The sequence below is a fragment of the Polistes dominula genome, unplaced genomic scaffold, assembly GCF_049000335.1.
Source record: "Polistes dominula isolate Pdom_NZ unplaced genomic scaffold, Pdom_raw_medaka contig_23, whole genome shotgun sequence".
Taxonomy (NCBI): domain Eukaryota; kingdom Metazoa; phylum Arthropoda; class Insecta; order Hymenoptera; family Vespidae; genus Polistes; species Polistes dominula.
The window spans coordinates 944,011-965,250 of record NW_028300963.1 but is presented as its reverse complement, the minus strand read 5'-3'; the positions used below and the strand labels follow the sequence as shown (position 1 = coordinate 965,250).

The 21,240-nt window shown below is 27.2% G+C and overlaps 2 protein-coding genes across 2 annotated transcripts; one reads left to right on the top strand and one right to left on the bottom strand.

Annotated features, from left to right (window-relative positions):
* Nucleotides 1-1,016: 1,016 nt before the first annotated feature.
* On the top strand, nucleotides 1,017-14,226 carry LOC107065230 (tolloid-like protein 1). Its single transcript, XM_015318721.2, is given in 18 exon segments — nucleotides 1,017-1,346; nucleotides 3,405-3,465; nucleotides 3,548-3,649; nucleotides 3,931-4,023; nucleotides 4,265-4,442; nucleotides 4,526-4,552; nucleotides 4,682-4,893; nucleotides 4,994-5,201; nucleotides 5,298-5,506; nucleotides 5,603-5,834; nucleotides 5,916-6,101; nucleotides 6,183-6,262; nucleotides 6,265-6,427; nucleotides 6,535-6,755; nucleotides 6,827-7,009; nucleotides 7,094-7,223; nucleotides 7,332-7,516; nucleotides 9,831-14,226. Coding segments are annotated over 16 exon segments (2,712 nt in total). The 5' UTR covers nucleotides 1,017-1,346; nucleotides 3,405-3,465; nucleotides 3,548-3,555; the 3' UTR covers nucleotides 10,142-14,226.
* Nucleotides 13,745-20,362, bottom strand: LOC107065231 (uncharacterized). The gene is given in 10 exon segments (XM_089172566.1): nucleotides 13,745-17,351; nucleotides 17,354-17,863; nucleotides 17,938-18,159; nucleotides 18,264-18,395; nucleotides 18,472-18,761; nucleotides 18,831-18,891; nucleotides 18,978-19,088; nucleotides 19,182-19,321; nucleotides 19,393-19,521; nucleotides 19,621-20,362. Coding segments are annotated over 10 exon segments (2,301 nt in total). The 5' UTR covers nucleotides 19,743-20,362; the 3' UTR covers nucleotides 13,745-16,767.
* Nucleotides 20,363-21,240: the final 878 nt, after the last annotated feature.

The following is a 21,240-nucleotide window of genomic DNA, read 5'->3' as shown; positions in this document are numbered from 1 at the left end:
CTAGGAGCTTGATTTAAAGTGTCAAAGATTTTTGTGTATGACCAGATGTATTCTACATGTCTCAATAAACAGTTGTATGTGAATTACCTTTCATAATTACTGTTATCAATTTATTTTCCTTAACAACCTATTTTCCCCATAATTAATTAAAATATTATGTTTTGCAGATCACACGTGTTACAAGTGAAACCTTCTTAAAACCAAGCTTTGAGAGAATGAGAGTCAAATGCAAAGTATCAAGAGTAAGATAATTCAAAAAAGTTTAATGAGTCTACGAAGAAATTCGTCAATGATCGAGGACTTGTGCATTTTTAAAAAAAAAACTTCAATGAGTCTACGAAGAAATTAGTCAATGATCAATGAGCATTGACTGAACTTATCGTAGACTCGTGCATTGATTAAATTTTTGTTATTACACTCGTACATTGATTGAATTTTTCGTAGACTCGTAAATTGAAATAAGAAACAAATGCAGCATATTGTCTTCTATCTCATTCTCTCTTAGGCTTAATCCTCCTATAGATCTATAAATAAAAAAAAGTGTTGGCAAAAAATTGAGTAGGAAATGGTGTAAAGAGAGGAATGAAGATTTGTGGGGTAGGATTTCAAATTAGGACATGATCTCTACCAAATTTTTTAGGAGTTAGGAGAGAATCATGGCTCGCGTGGGCAGGGTCGCATCCCTGAAGTAGACCAGTTTTCGTTGGAATTGCGAAAAACAATCTACTCGCTACCCTTTTATTATTAACATATTTTTATTACAATATTATAAATAAAGTCTTTGTACAACATCTCGAATAAACTTTTATTTAAATATTTCAGATATTACAAAAGAGTTTTATATAATTGATATTTTTTCAAGCATGAACAACAACAACAACAACAGCAACACAACATCATCATCATCATCATCATCGCACGGTTCTGTTGTTTAATTAGCAAAATAAAAGAAAAAGAAGATAAAGCACAAGTTTGTCACGTTCGAGTAATTTTGCCGCGAAAAAATACATCCCCTACTGGATATAGGAATCATCCCCTACTCCATTTAAAGGCTACCAATAAGGAGTCAGCATTGGACACCCTGCAGCCCCCTTGTGACGACCTCTGTCGGTAGGGAAAGAGGGTGTGTTAGGTTAAACGGAGAGACGACGATTGTCATCGCGTCGTTCTTCTCTTCGTGCCGATTTTAACGAGCCAACGACTTAGAGGATACTTGCACCTCTCTGCGGGTGCATCTTCGCGTGTATTTGCCAGTGATGCTTCCGCGTTCCTTCAATCACCTTGACGCCCTTATTTTCTACAACGTTAATATCCAAGAACAAGAAAAGAAACGGAAACAGTGCACGGTAAAAATGGAATTTTAATTCAATATCCTATAATAATAATAATAATAATATTTAATAATTTTGTCCTATTTTAAATTCGAACGAGATATATTATGTTTTGTCTATTTCTTTTTTGTATTTTTATATTTTACGCCAAGAGACACAAGGGATGTTAAATTATTAAGAACAATATATCTATTCCAAAATTATTCATTAATTACTTTACCTAAAGTCAATAATATAATAATAATAATTGCAATAAGAAGAAGAAGAAGAAGAAGAAAGGAAGATTAAAATGAAAAGGGGGTGGTTTTTCCTATTGTAATGGTCCTTTGTCTCTGGCATAAATATTGCATTTTTTTTTGTTATCCTTTCTTTTTAGTTTTTTAAATATAAACGAATCTTGAAGAAGATAAAAAAGAAGAAGAAAGAGAAGAAGAAATTGATACATTTTAATTTATAATACATAAATATATATATATATATATATATATATATATATATATATGTATGTATAGAAATGTTATATTGAAATAGAGGGGAGGTGAGTGCGTCGTGCGTGGTTTATCTCGTGTGTGCATGCGTGATACAAATGAAGCAGAAACGGGATCATCCCTCGCTTTAATACACGGTAATGATATTTTGTTTGTTTTTTAGAAAAATATTCTACAACAAATATCATCCCTTTTCTCGTTTAGATCTTGACTTCATTCGATATGCACGGTCGGGTTTATATGCTGCAGAGAGGGGTGGTGACCCGAACTGTAACGGGTGGAACCATGATACTGCACACACACACACACACACACACATACACTTTTGTAACCTACATCTATGGGACATTGGTAGTGTCCTAAATATACATACGTGTGTGATTGCTTTTTAAAACAAAAAAATATATACACTTAGGTATATACTTTTTTTTTAATTTTATTCTTTTGATTTTTAATGAATTATAAATTAAATTATTCTTTTGTTTTATAAGAGAAAATAATAATAATAATAATGATAATCATTGGAGGTACTGTTATATTGACCTTATTATCATCTTTTGTCAAGCGCATGGGCGCGGTTTTGATTTATTATTATTGTTAATATTATTATTATTATTTGGTTTTTTTTTTCTTTTCTTTTATTTGCCTTCCTCATTGAAAATTGGATCCACGTTTTATATTACTCTTTCAAGTGGTTGGTATTTATTGGACGACGGGTGGGAAAAAAAAGGAGAAAAAGGATAGAGGGGAAAATGACGACGTTCGATCGTTGTTCCACCCTCCAGGATATGAAAAAGAATGTGTCTTGTTCAAGGGCGTGGCAAATTCTTTATGCCGATCGGTAGGATCACAGTTTCATTCTAATATAAAATATACCCCTCTTTAATAATGATCGTTCTAATATAGGTCAGTAATAATACAAAAACATGACCTTGTTTTTTATTTTTTCATTTATTTTCTTCTTTATCTTTTAATTATTTTTTTTATATCTTCCTTGTCTCTTTTTCAAATAAATTGTTTAATTTTTTTTGTTTAGTTATTTTAAACCTTTTGAACATTGATATATTATTTAGTTGAACCACTGAAATTTTTGCTATCAAATTTAATGTTCCAATATTAATCATTTGTTTTTTTTTATTAATATTTTTACAGTTTCCTGAGAAAATATACGTTTCTTCTCTACTGTATCGTTCTGTAAATATTGTAGAAATTCGTTTTGAAATTCAGCGGCATCTTGACCCCGTACGCACGTACGTGACACAAATATACGAATACTTCGTAAAAACTTCAAGACTCGTAATGCACATGCAGTTTTCTGTTTTCCTAAATTCATAATTAGGATTGTCGAAATACTAGCCCTGCTTTTTCTGTCTATTTATAATAAATAAAAAGTCATATATGATAAAAAAAAAATAATAAACGTCGTGTTCTTCAATCACTGTCAAGCATGATAAGGGATCGAAAATGTTTCGGAATAGTTCATTCGACAGTTCTGATTACTCAAATAATTTATTATTATTTTTTTTTTATCTTTTCATATTTTTGTATAAAATTAATATACTTAATTGATATACGTACTTTACAGATGATATTTTGGATCAGTTTTCCTTGCTCTTCATATGTGTGGAATAGACACTGACGATATGGTAATTATTTATTATTATCTATTTAACAAATAAATAAAATAACAAAATAGAAAACAAAAGGATAATGTAATTATTATCACAGGATGCAGTATGGCTTCAGTACTTTGGCATGTCTCTGGGAACAGTTATGCTTCTCCTGCCTTTTTCTTGTTCTTACTGTTACTCTGTCCACACAATACTACAGGTCAGTATTATAATAATAATAATAATAATAATAATAATTATTATTATTATCTAATATATATGTATATTTAATTTCAGTATTTAAAATTGAATAATAGTAAATATTTTATTTAAGGATAAAACCATGTTTTAAAGCAAACGCTCTCAACCCTATTAACTACTAAGATTTTAAACAAGGAATTCTAATCTATTTTATAATTTTGTATTAATATGGTATGGTGTGTTCCCGGTGGCGGTGGATATTGTTGGGGTTCTTTGAATCATCATCATTCCTGAATTCAGCCCGCGAGGTAATTGAGGCTCCACTGCCACAGCAAGACCACATTCCATCACTGCCACCACCACCGGGACGTCTCACCACTGCCAAAGCACCAAGTATGTTATTTATCTTGGTTTGATATAATTAATCATCATAATTTTTTTTAAATATCATCATACAACAAATGATGATAATTTAAAAATACGACGAATTCATCCACGTAATGTAACACGTATATAAATACCAGACTTCTAATATTTTATGTTTATGCGAAGATTATTAGACTTTATAAACGAATGATAATTATGAATAGATTATAATGTGTTTAACATTTAACTGTAATTTATTTTTTTGTAGAGTGCGATCAAAAATTTATAAGCACGCCTGATGGACCGCAAAATGGAACTTTCGTTGCTCCTGCATTGATAAATCTAGAAGGAGAATCTCGGCAGTGCGTTTACACATTTTTAGCAGGACCACGTCAACGCGTGGAACTTATTTTTACTACTTTTGGTCTTAGAGGCACACCACCAGCGTAAGTAATAATAACAAATCGATATATAATGTAATACTTCTTAAATTTACTTTCTGAAATGTATTTTTTACTGTGTACAACAGTGGATCAGCTGTTGGAGAATTACCTGCGTAAGTTTGAAAAATCACTTATTCAAATGTTAAATCTTTATAAATAATTACAGAATATTTTATAAGTATTATACTTTTTTTATTTTTATGTACAAAATTTCGTAATATTTATTTTGTTATTGTTTTCAGTTGTAGTCATGAATATATGGATATATATTCGGAAATTCGTTCAGAAAATACTACTAAGCTAATAGAAACACCATTTGGAGGTCGTTTTTGTGGTCCCATTCCACCTCGAAAACGTGTTTCTCTTTATCAAGGCATTGCCCTCAGTTTCTATACTGATAAAAATATCACATTACCAACATTATTCAGTGGGGAATATACTTTTATTAATGCATGTAAGTTGTATCGAAAATAAATTCATAAAACTTACATGTGTAAAGCTTTTCTTTTATTGACGATATAATTAAAAATCATGAATGTTTTATATTTCTATAGCTGAGTTTGAAGTTGGAACACCAGTACCAAGTGTACCGTGTTCATACACGGTAAATTCTCTGGTTAAACGTACTGGAAATATATTATCACCCACTTATCCAGGAACTTATCCGAAAGATCTTATATGCAGTTATCAATTTATTGGAAAACCAAGTCAAAGAATACGCCTGGAATTTCGAGATTTTGATTTATTTTTTGGTGGACCACAGTACGTTTAATTTGATCTTATATAATATATATTTATATATATATTTGTTTTTAATAATTTATAGAAATAATGAAATTTAACGATGTTATATTTCAGTTGTCCTTTGGATTATGTAAAAGTATACGATGGACTTGACAATTCATCCGCTGTTATTGGAACGTATTGTGGGCAACAAAGAAATTTGGTATTATATTCATCCGAATCCAGTCTATTTGTATTGTTTGTTACTCTTCAGCGTACAGCTAATACGCAAAATCGTGGTTTTAAAGGAATTTTCGAATTTTCTGAAAGTTTCGTTAAATTAGGTAATATTGAAATATTTTTAGTTAAGTATTCTTATAAAAAAAGATACAATTTAAAAAAAGATGAAATATACAATTTGTATTATTTTATATGTTTAGATTTCATAACCAGTTATAATGGAGAACATATAAGAGGCTCGGAATGCGATCAAAAGATTTTAAGTAAAAAGAAGTCTTCTGGTTTTGTAGTTAGTCCCAATTTTCCATTTCCTTATATGCCAAAAGTAGTATGCCGTTATTTTGTTTATGGAATGCAAGATTCGCAACATCTTGAACGTGTTCGCTTGGAATTTCTAGTATTTGAAATTCCAACGAGCGGTACTAAAGTAGAGTAGGTATAATTACTATAAATATTATTTTCAATAATGTGTAATTTAAATGATATTTATAATTATAATCTTGTTATTTATAGGTCAGCGTGTACCGATGGTTATTTAAAATTATATTTAAAAGGACAAGAAGCGACAGATTCTTATGATAAATTTGATTATGAATTATGCGGTGCAAAAAGTAATCCAGCTCATGTAGTTAGTGATGGGCCAAGACTTGTTATGGTATTTAGCAGCGGAGAATTACTAGGAAAAGGTTTTAAAGCAAAGTGAATATCGAAATATATTTAATTGTAAAAAAAGATATCTCTGTTATAGATGATTGTAAATTAATGTTTTTTTAATTATAGGTATACTTTTGAGACAGAATATAAAATACCTGGAACAGCCGAACCAGATGGTACCTGTACATTTACATACAGAAGTTCCTCTCGAAAAAGGGAGATTTTAATTCCCCCCGATATCCTAGTAATTATCCAAGTGATACAAATTGTACTTATCTCTTTTATTCAACGCCAAATGAACAAGTTACATTGATCTTTGACCATTTTAAAGTTAGAACCAAAACTCTGAATGTAACGTCCGGTCACTATGGGTGAGATAAATAAAAAATAAAAAAATAAAAGATAATCTATCTTTAAAGATTGAAATTGATATATTAAAATAAAGATTACACCTTCTTTAACTTTATTATTTTTACAGGCACTATTTATGTCAAGACGACTGGTTAGAAATTTATATTATGTATCACGATGATACTGAAAAATTAATAGGCAGATATTGTGGTATGACTGCCCCAGGACCAGTAGAATCAACGCTTGGTGCTCGTGGTTTAAAAGTAATTTTACATTCAGATTCTGAACTTGTTTATAGCGGATTTAAAGCGCGTTATACTTTTGAGGTAGCAAAACCAATTTTTGGAGGTAATATATTTGGAGATGCAACATTTTCTATTCTCGTTAATGACTTCTCGTTTGATATGACGATATTACAGATTGCGGATCAAATATTAGCAGTCTGAATTATGGAGTAATAACTAGTCCTAACTTTCCAAATAAATATGATGGCCCGTCAAAAAATTTTGCAAGTAAAACATGTAATTGGTTTATAAGAGTACGACCTAATCAACAAATATTATTGGATTTTGATAAATTTTCTGTAGAAGGTGATCAAAGTGGTAAGTAATCGTTTTGTACATCTTGTAATTAATTGAGAAATATACTAATTATTATTGTTTTATTTTCCTTAAATGTTTTTTCAGTACGTGGTTGTCCTGCTGCGGTATTACGTATGTGGTATTCTAGTTCGTCCACGCCACTTGAGCTTTGCGGTGTTAAAACTTCTGATACCAAGTGGACCTATTTATCGGAAGATAATAATATGCGTCTTAGGTAGATATTTGTTTTTGTTTTATATATATATATATATTTTTTTTTTTTAAATAAATAATTGTATATTATAACGACATTTGAAATAAATATTGTATATAATATTTGCAGTTTCATATCAGCAGATAAAGCGGTTGGACAGCACGGTTTCAGAGCAGTATGGACAGAGATAAATAAAAATATTGATTGTCCAAATCAATTTGTTTGCACGAAAAATAAATATTGTATTGCACAATCGTTGAGATGTAATGATATCAAAAATTGTGGTCCAGACGATTCGTCCGACGAAGAGAACTGTAAGTTTTGAAAATAATAGACATTTTCGAAATAGTCTTTTAATGTACACTTTTTGATGTTGTCTCTTTTGCTTATACGATTTCTATCTTCGCGTGAATTATTCATATATATATAGTAGCATAGTACAATTGTGGTTATTAATGATCTTAACATCCAAATTTATGTATGTATTCTTGTTATACATTTAACATAATGTATAAATAGCTAACAAATATATCATTAAAAAATAATTAAAGGATGTGCATATATTTTGATGTGAAGTCTGTTAATGACTACACTTGTACAAGTGTCTCTCTCTCTCTCTCTCTCTCTCTCTTTCTCTCTCTCTCTCTCTCTCTCTCTCTCTCTCTCTCTTTCTATATATATATATATATATATATATATATATATATATAGGGAATTTTATAATTGGGGGTACCAACGAACAAGAGTACCAGTTATAGGACACCCTATATATATATACATTTTCTTTTTCTATTATGAAATATTTCAACATTTTATTAACATTATATGGCGAGATACATGACTCGTTCAGTATTAAAAAAATGAATATATTTATTAAAGGTATAAATGTAATTCTATCTTTATAATTATCTTATTCATTTTTCTGGACACAGTAAAAAGAAAGAAGATATTAATGTTTCCAGGAAAATCTTTTCTACATATATATTAGATATTATATACGATTTATTTATTTTTGACTATTTTAAAAATTTAATAGTGTTTTCCCTTATGATCTCTCTCTCTCTTTCTAAATCTTTTATACTATTTTCACTACTATATATCACATACCTAATAAAATCCCAAGCAAATATGTATACATATACCACATAAAATTTGTAGATACTGCACGAAGCATGTATTATCATGTTTGTTTAAATAAAAGAGAGACGAGTGTTTTATAAATTATATGTATATATGCGGTACATATATAGTTATCGAATAAATTATTTAAAAAACAAAAAAAAAGCAAAAAGAAAGAAAATCCCATTAACAAAATATAGAATATGCATAAATAGTCCATTCCAAAGAGTCGATAAGAAAAGAAATCATTAATAAATAATAATAAAAAAAGATGATAAGCGATGCCTATACATACTAAATTTAAATTGCTGGGTAAGTAGTTGTACACGTATGTACAGGTGAGAGAGTGGTAGGATTGAGCGGATGAATGCTTGTGTGGTGTCGCAGGTGCAGCATCAGCCCCATTGTCACCAGCACTGGCTGGAGTCTCTGCCATGCTTCTTCTCTCTCTGTGCTTTATGTTCGTGGCCATCTGAGCCCCTCATGAAGCTTCCGACGATCCGGCATGTTATGATCTCCCTTATCACGTGAGTTCTCTCACAGTATTGCACATCATTCCACATAAAAAAAAAATTCTTCAAGTGATTGATGATGTGTTTCCAATAAAAACAACGGCTTTTTTTTACAGCAATTCCTGAATCATTGTTTTATGATAAACAAGTTTTCGAAACATTACGCAGTACATCAATAACACTTGACGATAGAAAACATTAACGAGACTACTTACTAGTATATTGATTGTTGGGAGTAAACGAATATGAAATATATATATTAGGATACTATAAACTTAAAACATATTTTGTTTTTCTTGTCAAACTAATACGATGACCCATATTCATTTTTCTATACTCTGATTTTTACAGGAAATAATATATATATATATAAAAATGTTATCATTTGATTCTTCTAGATAAAGAAATACAATAATTCTTGATCACTATAACAACAACAAAATAACATCGACAGTTTTGTTACAATACATGATTTAATTTAAATATTGAAATTATATGTGGTAACACTGAAATCAAAAAGCATGCAGGATGATGCTATTTATTATGTCCCTTTTAATCATTTAAATGCATGTTATTTTTATATTATATCTCTGTGAGTCTTGCAAAATATTTCCTGAATTGTATTGTTTATTATACCTCTCTTTTTCTTGTAGTTTTCTATCAGTGACTTTCTATGAAGTTTGCAGATCAAAAATTTCTAATCATCTATATTGAACACTATAAAACCCTTCTAAAAAAATCTTTAGCACCATAGAAATTGTAATTAATTCTATTTGTTAGATGTATTGTGATCAACAATTTCATTGTGTCTATTAGGTGCTTCAATAATATATAAAAATAAACGAGATTAAGTTTGTACATATTGATGAAATGTACATAGATATTTCGTGTATTATTTAAGAAAATGTATTCAAATTATGTATATATATACATTTATATTGTGTTTGTGTGTATTATGTACAGTGAAAAAAAAAAGACTTTATTCGTAAATTTACAGGTGCTGCTATGGTACCAGCAGATAGTTATGTCATCCCAGCAGTATCTGCTGTAGCTTCTGTTTTAGTTGTTCTGTTTATATGCCTACTGTGTAATAAACTTAAAAGACCTGTTCAAGAGGTTCATATTGATGATCTACATCAACCCGTAGAAGAACGTCATCACTGCTATCATCATCATAGTCTTCTGCAACATCACCAAGATCATATTCATGAATTTAATCAATACCAACTCGAACAACCAAGTCCGCCAAGTGACAGTGATGCTGAACAAGTTTGCGGCGATGAAACAAGTAGTCCAGATAGTGTGTGACCGTGGCCACTCGCAGCGTGGTTTAAATTCTGGAATTCCTTGTATTTCTCCACGTTGCTTCCCAGACTCTTTCTGATGTGTAACTAGTTGTTATTGTTGTTATTGTTGTTGCCTAATGGGAGCAACTTACACAGTGTCATCAGCACTCACTATTACATATGTCAACACGTTCCTTTTAGATTGAAACGAGACGAGAAACTAATATAAACGGAGTCTATTCGATCAATTCAAACGCGATCAATTTCACTTATTATTTGTACAGGATATATTATTATTTTTCATTCAAAACTCATTAAATTTATCATGTTTCCAAATATATACATTTTATCAGCAATAATTATGTATGACTATATTCATTATACTATGCTATTATAATATTACTACTTATATACTAATGCTGCTGTCTCATAAAATATATTATTTGCATGTAATATATTTTGTACAAGTACAAGTAGGCGATATCTTTTTACTAATGTGAATAATAATATTGCAAAGTAAAACATTTTTTGTACAATCAATTGAATATGGTCTTTATGTGTATCTAGTATAATATATCTACAAATAATTGTCTCCTATCATTATTCATGATAACAATAAGATACATTTTTTTTTTCGATTGTTAATACATAAACAATATACCAAATTATACACGCGTTGAATGATATGAAGATTTTCTAATTTCTTGCAGTAATTATGCGAATTATAATCTATCGAATAAGTTTAACAAATAATATTTATAGTACGAGATTCACTATTAATTTCGTGTCGATTTTGTTAATTAATCATACCTACAAATTGATAAGTGTAAAATTGAAAATCAATGAATTAAAAAATAATTTCAATCGTTACTACAGCACACCATTGTACTATAATTTACAACTACTTTTAACTGCCAATTTACTTATATTATTTAACTATCACAACAAAATTAGTATATATATATATATATACTCACAGAAAATTTTATATTACATGCAATTTGCAAATCTTTTTAATTATATAATTAAGAAAACTATCAAGAGAATTTTAATATATATTTCACAGTAAATGCTGCCATGGGAGCTAAAACAAAGTATATTCTAAATTATCTTAAATAAATTCCATAATACATCTTATGAGAGAGGATAATGTAAACTAGAATGAACAAGGATATATATATATATATATGCAAAGTAAGAAAGATCAAGTATATATCTATCTATCTATATTTGATAATGTTAGTTAACATATTTCAAATTTCTTGAAATAAAATCTTATATACATTGTGTACTACATTTCATAAACTAATTAAACAATTGTTTTCATCTTTTGAAGAGCACTTAAACAAACAATAATGCATAATTACAACAGTGAGATTTTGTAATATCATCGAACCGCTGTGTTCAATTTATTTAAATATGCGGATAAAATTGTGTAATATACATAATAGATAATTATATATGTATATGTGTGTACATATAACATATAAATAGTGCAGTTTGGAAAAAAAAATCACTTTTTATTTCACGCTATTAGAATAATGAACAAATTCTAAGCATTCTGTATTGTGCTTTTGGCTATTAACAAAAACTTATACGCATTTATAATTTCTACAATCTTTTGAAACATATTTGACTGCACAAAGTTACTAATTAGAGATATTTTGGTAACAACATATACAATTCGTTTAAATATAATCCGCAAAGATTTAATATTCATCTATATAATGATCTTTTGATCTCTATAAGTACAATATATTTAATGTCATTTATTAAACATCAGCATTTTAATTGTGAAAGAAAAAATCATTTTGCAAATTATTAGCAATATTGTTTTTTTTTTTTAATATTACTCGACACAATGTATATACGTATAATTTATGTAATTGAAAATGACATATTAAAAAACAATTTAAATAAAATACTATTTACTTTAAAATCATATATATATATATAATATATAAATGTATAGTATAGATTACATTAGTAATATTAAAAAGAATTACTAATATAATAGTATATGTCTAACATTATATTTGTAAGTACGAAATCTGCTATAAACCAAACACAGTGATTAGAAATAGTTCAGCTTAGGTATGGTATTCAAATCTAAGCATGTTGTAATATATATGCGACATTTTTCCTCAGATTATCCCATAAATCTGAGTATCTATATATACATATTTAAAATGAATTGAAAAGAGAAATTTTTAATCGGTATTGCAAATGAACACTTTATTATATAACACCCAAAAGGCAAGTATAGAAATTTTGGTAAGAAAATTGATATGTTTTGTAACAAAAGCCAAATTATATACACATGCACTGAATATAATAATAGGACCATATATATTTAAAAAAAATATCACATATTTATAAAAAAAAAAGAATCAGAATTATATGTTTTTCAGTGGATTTAGTATCAATTATTATTAATAATATTCATTTCATTGAAGTACTTATATTTATTGTTTGACAAATTAAAAGAATAATGTAAAATTTGATTTCTTTTTTTATTTCATCTTTCATTTAAAATTCATTTCTTCTATTATAAATAAAATTTATTATCCTCATGCACACTTTTTGTTTTTTTGTTTTTTTTTTTTTTTTTTTTATAATAAATTGAATCCATTGAAAAAAATTAATTATTTCAAAATATAATGATTCATAAAATATATAGAGTGCATTTTTAAAAAGACCAAAAGAAAGAAGTGTTTTAGATATTGGAATAATATTTTTTGGCCAATTTTGGTCTTTATTATATTCATCTTCTAATTGAATGAAATTCAATTATAATTAATGTTCTATTAATGAATAATATATATGCTATAAAAAGAAATGAATCGCTGTAAAAATCAATATTAAACTGCTATAGGAAGCAAGGACCAATATTAGCCAATAAATATAATCCAAATATATTGATATTTAAAATAGGAATGAACAAAATAAGCATATATATATATATATACTCATAATATATATATACTTTCTCAATCATTTGAGAAATATAAGCTAAATAAAATATGTAATCATATTTTATAAAAACAAACAATTATAATGTAAACTTATTGCATTCATAAATATATTCTTTTTGTAGTTTATACTTTCATTACAAATTGTAATAACTAGCTTGTGTCCATATATATATATATATGATAGGATTGAAGGTTTATAAAAATTATTTTTTTATATTTCTCATGTTGTTATATTCAAAAGAAAGTATATTTGTCTTTTTTTTTATTTATGAAAATATTTCTCTCTCTTTTAATAATTTTTTTTTTTTTTTGAATTTTATCATTTACTTACAAAAATGATAAAACTCATGAAAAAAAAAAAACAAAAAAAAACATAGAAATTTATAAATAAAGAATAATTCTAAATATATCTTTTAGTCAATTATGCTAGCTGGTTTAGCATATATTTATAGAATAAAATTAACATTTGCTTTTTGCAAATCTATTTAATATTAAAATTATAATATATTTTTGTTTTCCCTTCGTTAATTATCCATATAATATTTTTACTATTTCTATAATAATCACTTTGTTTATGCAGCACAAATGCTATATATATATATATATTTATAATGATCCTTTATGAAAAGATGTATAGATAATAAGTGTAATATTTTTTTTTATATATATATATATAAATAATATAAAGTTTTTATTAAGTATATTGACACATGTTACTCCGTGTACCAAACTGGACACGTTAAAATAAACTATTATTAAGGAGTGCTCCTCCTAATATACTAAATGAAACGAGTCTTTATAAAAATAAATATTGAAGGCAAGTTAATGCATATTACCATCCTTCATTAATGTTATATATGATAAATAATTAGTTTAACGTAATATAATATGAAATCATATGAGGAATGTAACTTGGAAATGAGACATCATGTTTTTTTCTAGAAATAAATAAAAAGTGAGAATAACTATTAACAATTGTACCGTAATATGTATAACAAATGTGTGTAAAGTAGTAGTAAATTTAGTATTTAAAGTGTTAATTGATCTAGTGATCATAATATATAAATTATAAATGTTGTGTCTACGGTATGAGTCCTCTGAATAATGAAAATACATTTGTTTAATAAAACAATCTCATATTTTCTTTTCTCTTTTACTACCTGCATGTATATATACAGAAGTCACGGTTTAAAATTAAGTTAAAACAATTGATTACACTAAAGTTAAACTTGGAAAATTGATGAAAGAATGTGAGCTTGTTATATTCTACATTTTTTTCTTTTTTTTTATTATACAAAAATCCAAAAATTCAGCAAAAATACAAAATGAATAGAGTACTATTATTCTGATAATGTTTCAACGTTATTAATATTAATATATATATGTTGTCTCAAAAGTAAATTTACTTTTGTTTTCAGTTATATATTTTTTGTGCTTCCAAAGTTATCAAATAGAGTTTAAGAATTACAATTAATCTGAGATATATTTGTTGATCTAATTGGATTATATTTAATATAAAAAATGTGTTATATTAAAATATTATATGTATGTACATATAGTAGTTATATATATATATATATATATGTATATATGTATGTATATCCGATGTAATAATATAAAAAAGCAGCTCTAGTATGTACAATGTATTATCTACATTCATATTTCATTTAGATTAATTTTCATAAAATATAATATATATATATATATAATATATTGTATTTACTATTAAATATGAGATTATAAGATATGTTAGAAAATAGTTGTCAAGATATATGTTTTTAAAATATCTTTCCAAACATCGATATATGTATATATATATATATAAAGCTACTTACGCATTAAAATTATAAGCGCATTGAACAACACTATAATAAACAAAATTAGCACCAAATAATTAAATTGATATTATTGGTATATACTACACACCGTACATTTTCTTATTTGAAAAATAATTTCTGTTTGTTTTTTTTTCTAAATAACGCGTTCTAATTGTTTGTAGCCAAAAGAATAAAATAAAAAATAATAATTAGTTTGTCTTATAAAGCGTTGAAAATTATACTTGTTTGCTTTTTATTATTTCTCTCTCTCTCTATATATATATATATTTATATATTTTGTTTTATCTTTTTTTTCTTCTTATATAGAAGATGTATTTTTATATTGTATAATATGTATTATTCTATGTAATATAAAGATAATTATATACTGTTTTTTTAATCATATTATGAAACTAGTCTCTGTGTAAAACCTAAAGCCATTGCACTCGGTAATGTCGATAGTATTATTCAAAGCTTTATAAGAATTACACGTAATGCATATTATATAATATATTATAGTATTGCACATAAATATATTTTTAGAAGAAAAAGAAAAAAAGTATTCTAATTAATTAATTTTCATAAATTCCTATCACGAGAGAGAAAAGGATAATAACGCTATTAAATGGAATTGTATAAAACAAACTATAATATGAAATTATTATTATAATAAAAATAATATATGAATGCATAGGACATAAAAATAATGAAATTTGTTACTTTGCGAAAATAATCAAAATCAGAAATTATTAAAAAAAATAAGCAATTCATATATTTTTACTAATATTCACGCTCTAATATAAGAGCATACATACATTTTAATCAAATCACAAAAAATTATAAATGTAGAATAAATTAATATCTTTTGACTGTAATGTTCTCTGGTAATAAAGTCTTTTTTTTCTTATGTGGAATTATTTAAAATATAAATGTATATATATATATATATATTGCGCATATATTAAAAATAAGCAGAAATAATAAAAAGAAAAAGAAATGATATTTTTTTTCATAAGAAAATAAATAAATAATTGTTTATAATTTAATATGTATATTAATTGAAGTAAATAATAAAAATAATATTAATATATTTACAACTCGTGGCAGTAAATTATTATATGAAGCTATGAGAGTACTATTTCATTAATTAAACTAAAGAATAGGATACATTTTTGTGACCTGGTTGTTTGTGACATGTAAATAAAAATGTATAGAGAGTAGTCAATACAACAAGGCACAGCATGCACCATTCACAGAAGAAATAATAATTTTTTTCATTTAATAATATTTATGCGACATCTGCTAATTTTCATTTGAAAATTTCTCACAATTATGTTTATTTAATCAACAGCACGTTCCTCCGTATATTATAATGTTCCGCCAGACAATTATTTATGCGGTCACATAAATGACTTTTCATTATTGGTAACTTTATAGTTTTTTTGTTTACCTTATCATTGAAACATGCTACCAATTAAGATAATTAAACATAACATTAAGTCAGATTTTACTTGTACATTACTTCTCACTGTTTGTCTCTATCAGTCTTACCCTCATTATTTTGTAACATTTTCTTAACACATTTAAACATCAGCGAAATATGGATTCATACTAAAATACAAATAGTACTAAATTAGCTGTCCATAGCTTTATCGAAGCCGAGATGGATAGAATGTATTTCATCAAAATAAAAAAGTATACTCAAGTAACTTCACCTGCGAAAGCTTCATGCTGCATTAAACAAACCTCATCAATATTAGCTACTGCACATAATTATTTTAATATTTATATATAATATATATATATACATATGTATGCATATAAATATGTATATATATATATAAAAAAAAGGTACACTATACCTGAACATATTGTTCATCATCTGTATCTCCATTACTGCATTGTTCCAAGGCATTGCTTGGATTTATCTTTTCGTAGTCTGAGTTAAATATACTATTATTATCTTTTATCTTTTCATATCCATCAATATTTGTTTCAGATTTATAATTATTTACCTGTTCGTATGGTGGTTCTTCCGATGCAGCAACACTCATGTATCTTACACTTTCATAATTTGGATCCCCATGACTTACAGATTCATAATTCGGATCTGTATCACTATCACCAGGACGGCATACTGATGCATAATTTGGTTCTCCTGAATCATGAGGCATACTCTCATAGTTTGGCTCGGAATCTGTATCCTGATCTAAATCAATTCTTCTTCGTAATCTAACTTTTTCATACCCTGGATCTTCACTACTTGCATTACTGATTTGTCTGTGCTTAAAAGATGTAGGATATGTCAATAATAAATCAGAACCATCGCGAACTGATGTTGATGTACTTTGATAATCGTTATTTCTTAAAGATTGAAGATGTGGTATTTCATAATTAGAATCACAAATAGGAAAACTTCGTGCAGCTAAATTCCTTTTGTATTCACAGATTCGTAACCATAATTAATTTCTTGATTTAATAAATTTGTATCTCCATCAGGAATTCGAGATAACTTTAAACAATTATTTTCCATTTCAGGATGAACATTAGTAACAGTATTGGCTGATATTGTGTAATGAACAGTGTCGTGTTCTTCTTTCTGTATTTCTACTGAATCATGACTAGACCACGAAGCTCTGCTAATTTCTATGAGACTAAGTTTTCTATTTGAAGGTATTACTTCTGAATGTAAAATATTAGAAGATCCAGGAACTTCACTTTGCTCTTCTGCATCTCTTTTCTTTTTCATGACTTTAGCATACATATCTTCTAAAGATTTTCCAGTTGATAAATTAGGTCTTATGCGTTCATCATTTTTCGTTCTTTTATCAACAGCAGCATATGCATCTGAAATTGCTTCTGGTGGAGGAGGTAATGGTGAATTAGCTTGACGTTTCTCTGGTTTTGGAGAACCTGGGTTTATGATAGAACTATTGGCACTTGATGATGATGCTAAAAAAAAAAAGATATATTATAATATTGAATGAAAAATCATCAAGAGAAAAATAATGATATAAATAACTAACCCTGTCTCGAATGAGCATGAGCAACATGACGTAAACTATCAACACTTGGTGGTTGCGGAGCAGTATGTGTTTCCTCTGTACGTGATGATGGTTGAATAAATGGATTTAGTTCACTGTGTATAATTCTATTTGTTTCCAATACTGTTGGTTGGATTTGAGCATATGTTTCACTGCCACTAGTATAAATTTTTTCTTGTTCGTCAATAGCTGCATACATTTCATCTATTGCAGTATAATAATGATATAATATATAAATGAAATAAGAATTAAGTTCTTGTAATTTTAATTAACGAAGAGTAAGTGCAACGAATGAGTTTTAAAAATACCTGAATCATCGGATACAGTTGCATAGTGAGGATCAATGGGCAAACGTGTTGGTTGATGTTGTTGATAAGATGCTTTTGTTTGTGCTAATATATTAGCTAAAGGTTCTCGCACACTTATGCTAGTATATCCTTCTACATAAATAAAATTCAAAAGTAATTTACTGTGGTGTTATACTACGTATTACAAATTAATATTTATAAAACTTACTAGAATCTTGAGAATCACCGCTAAAATGTTGTGATGTACTAGGTTGTGGTGGTTGTGGTGGATGAAGATGTAACATAGCGAGAGGTGGTGTCATATAAGGTAAATCTTGATTAGCTTGCACACCTCCAGAAATAGCATTTGCAGCTTGTATATCATTAGGATTCTCAGCACTCAAAAGTGAATTGAAAGACGATGATTTTCGAGTTCTAGGTGGTGCTACTGGATTTCCATTTGTATGATTTGATGATGTTGATGGTTTATCAACAATAATCGTTTGAGTACTGTTTTTTCTAAAACATTTACAGTCAATAAAAATTCTACTATATAATTTCATTAGAGGTAATTAATAAAATTATTACCTATGCGATTGATCAATTTCAGATTTTGGTATACTTTGCAGTTGAGCATACGGATGTTCATCTAAAGTGGATATAAGATTTCCATTTAAAACAGATAATTAAAGAAAACAATTAGTTTATATTGGTATTATTATATTTTTATATTACCATTTTTAGATGTAGATGGTGTGAATCTTGAAAGTTGAAATGTTGAATTATCTTGAACTATTGAAACTTGTTGAGAAAGGCTCTGTGTTTCTCTTTCAGACTGTGGCTCTTCTGTTAGAGAATCAAAAAATAGTTTCAAATGAATATCATTATAAAATAAAGTATATCTATTTGAAAAGAATTCTTGCATAATTTTTTACATACCTGTATCCTGCACTGTAGCATACAGTTCAGAATTTACTTCACTAGTTTCATAAATATCTTGAGGTATAGATTCTGCATTAACTTCTCCTCTATTTTTATCTTTTGGTATATCTGGTAAGCTTCTATTAGCTCCACTTATTCTACGAATATAATAAAAAGATAACAACGATACATATACAATATTCTTTTTCGTATAAAAATGAGTAAAAACCTTTTGCCATTATCTATCGTATCCTGTGATGGTGGGACTTGACTAACTTCTAGAGATGGTAGGGTATTGAAATTATCATTATCAGAATGATTGATCGTTACCATTCCACATAACCCAGGTAAATCGTTCCTACGAGAATACACATGTTATTTATAATATTAATAGTAATTAATAGTATAATACAATACATGTTATTTATCAATATCTATGCAATTCAATTAGACTTACTTAGTTTGATTTCTTCGACAACTGCAGATGCAAGCAACGACCAAGCCAAGAAATGTAAATAGAGTTCCAACAGAGAGAACCCAGTAACACCAGGTACTTCCTTCGACTTCAGTTTCTGTCATGTTATAAACTTCCTCCTAAATATATCTTTAAACCTACATCAGCAAGACTACTACTTATTGCAGTCTTACTGTTAACATAACCTAAATACACGTAGACACCTTAAACAGTTACTGTTCATTATTAATATTTCAAGTCATTTTAAATCACTTGTTAATTAATTTATCATTAAATGAACAAATCAATTAATTGAAAAACACTAAATGAATGGTTATAATTAATCACTGCACAGATTAAGGTTACTATCAAAACTAAATCCTATGAAATCCAAGGCAGGCAAATAACACAAATTATAGACACTAAATTATATATTCTAGTAAAGATGCATACACTATACCATTGAATTCTTGATGCACTATCCCACTTGCATATGAAGGAAAGTATTTTTTTATATTATTGTCACTTTTTAAAATGAACATTGATAATATTATAAATATATAGCGTCAGCATAAGTCATGTGTGTGTGTGTGATAAAAGTATTAATAATATTTTTTTTAACGTTATTTCTATTTATTTATAATTATTATTAATAATATATAACTTTATCTATGCTCATTAAATTTAAATAGAAAAATATGTCTAATGTATGCCGGATGATGAGTGATACATCAAAATGATTCATATCACACATACATATATATATGTAAGCACCGCTCTCAAAATGGCGCGCTTTTTAAAAAAGAAAATAAATGATCTATCGAATAATGAAAAATTAAGATGAAAAAATAAAATTTAAAATAAAATATTTATTATTATTATATTATATTTATAGTGTTTGTATCTAAATAGTTAGTATATATATATATTTATAGGAAAGTAAATGAGAAAGAGAAGGATAAACGTAGATGATTTTCGCGAATGTTTCGTGTCTCTTACGGAGATACGGTTATCGTATAAACGAAAGTCATGCCACTCTTGCAAAATGCCGGCTATATATTGTCTATTAAGAGAGAAAGAGAAAGGAGGGAGAATTCTAGTCTATGAAACACAAGAATACTAAACTATAATTCTTGACCTTTCCTTACCTAGACCTAATGCCTAATGTATTCATCCCAATTAATGCACCAAATTGACATTGATTTATTATATCTACAAATTATTTTGTGAATGAAAAACAAGTTTCAAATCATACTAATCTATCTATGAATAAAAAAAAATAACAGGAAGTAGATAAATGATATATGCATACAGTAATTATTTATAGCTAATTGCAGCAAAGAAAGTCTTTGATTTGAACGATCCATTTTTCTTCCTATTTATTTTGTCTTTATTAATGCAATTATATTCTGAATAGTATTTAAATAATAATTAATAATATTATCGTTCTTAAACTTATGTATCTACATATAAATAATGGATTAGAATTATGAAATATTTATTATACGTATGTACGTGTTCAGAATATTTAAATATTTGAATATCCGAAAATTTTACCGCTCTAAAGATGGAGCGCTTTTTAAAAAGAAAATGAATGATCGATCGAATAATGAAAATAAAATT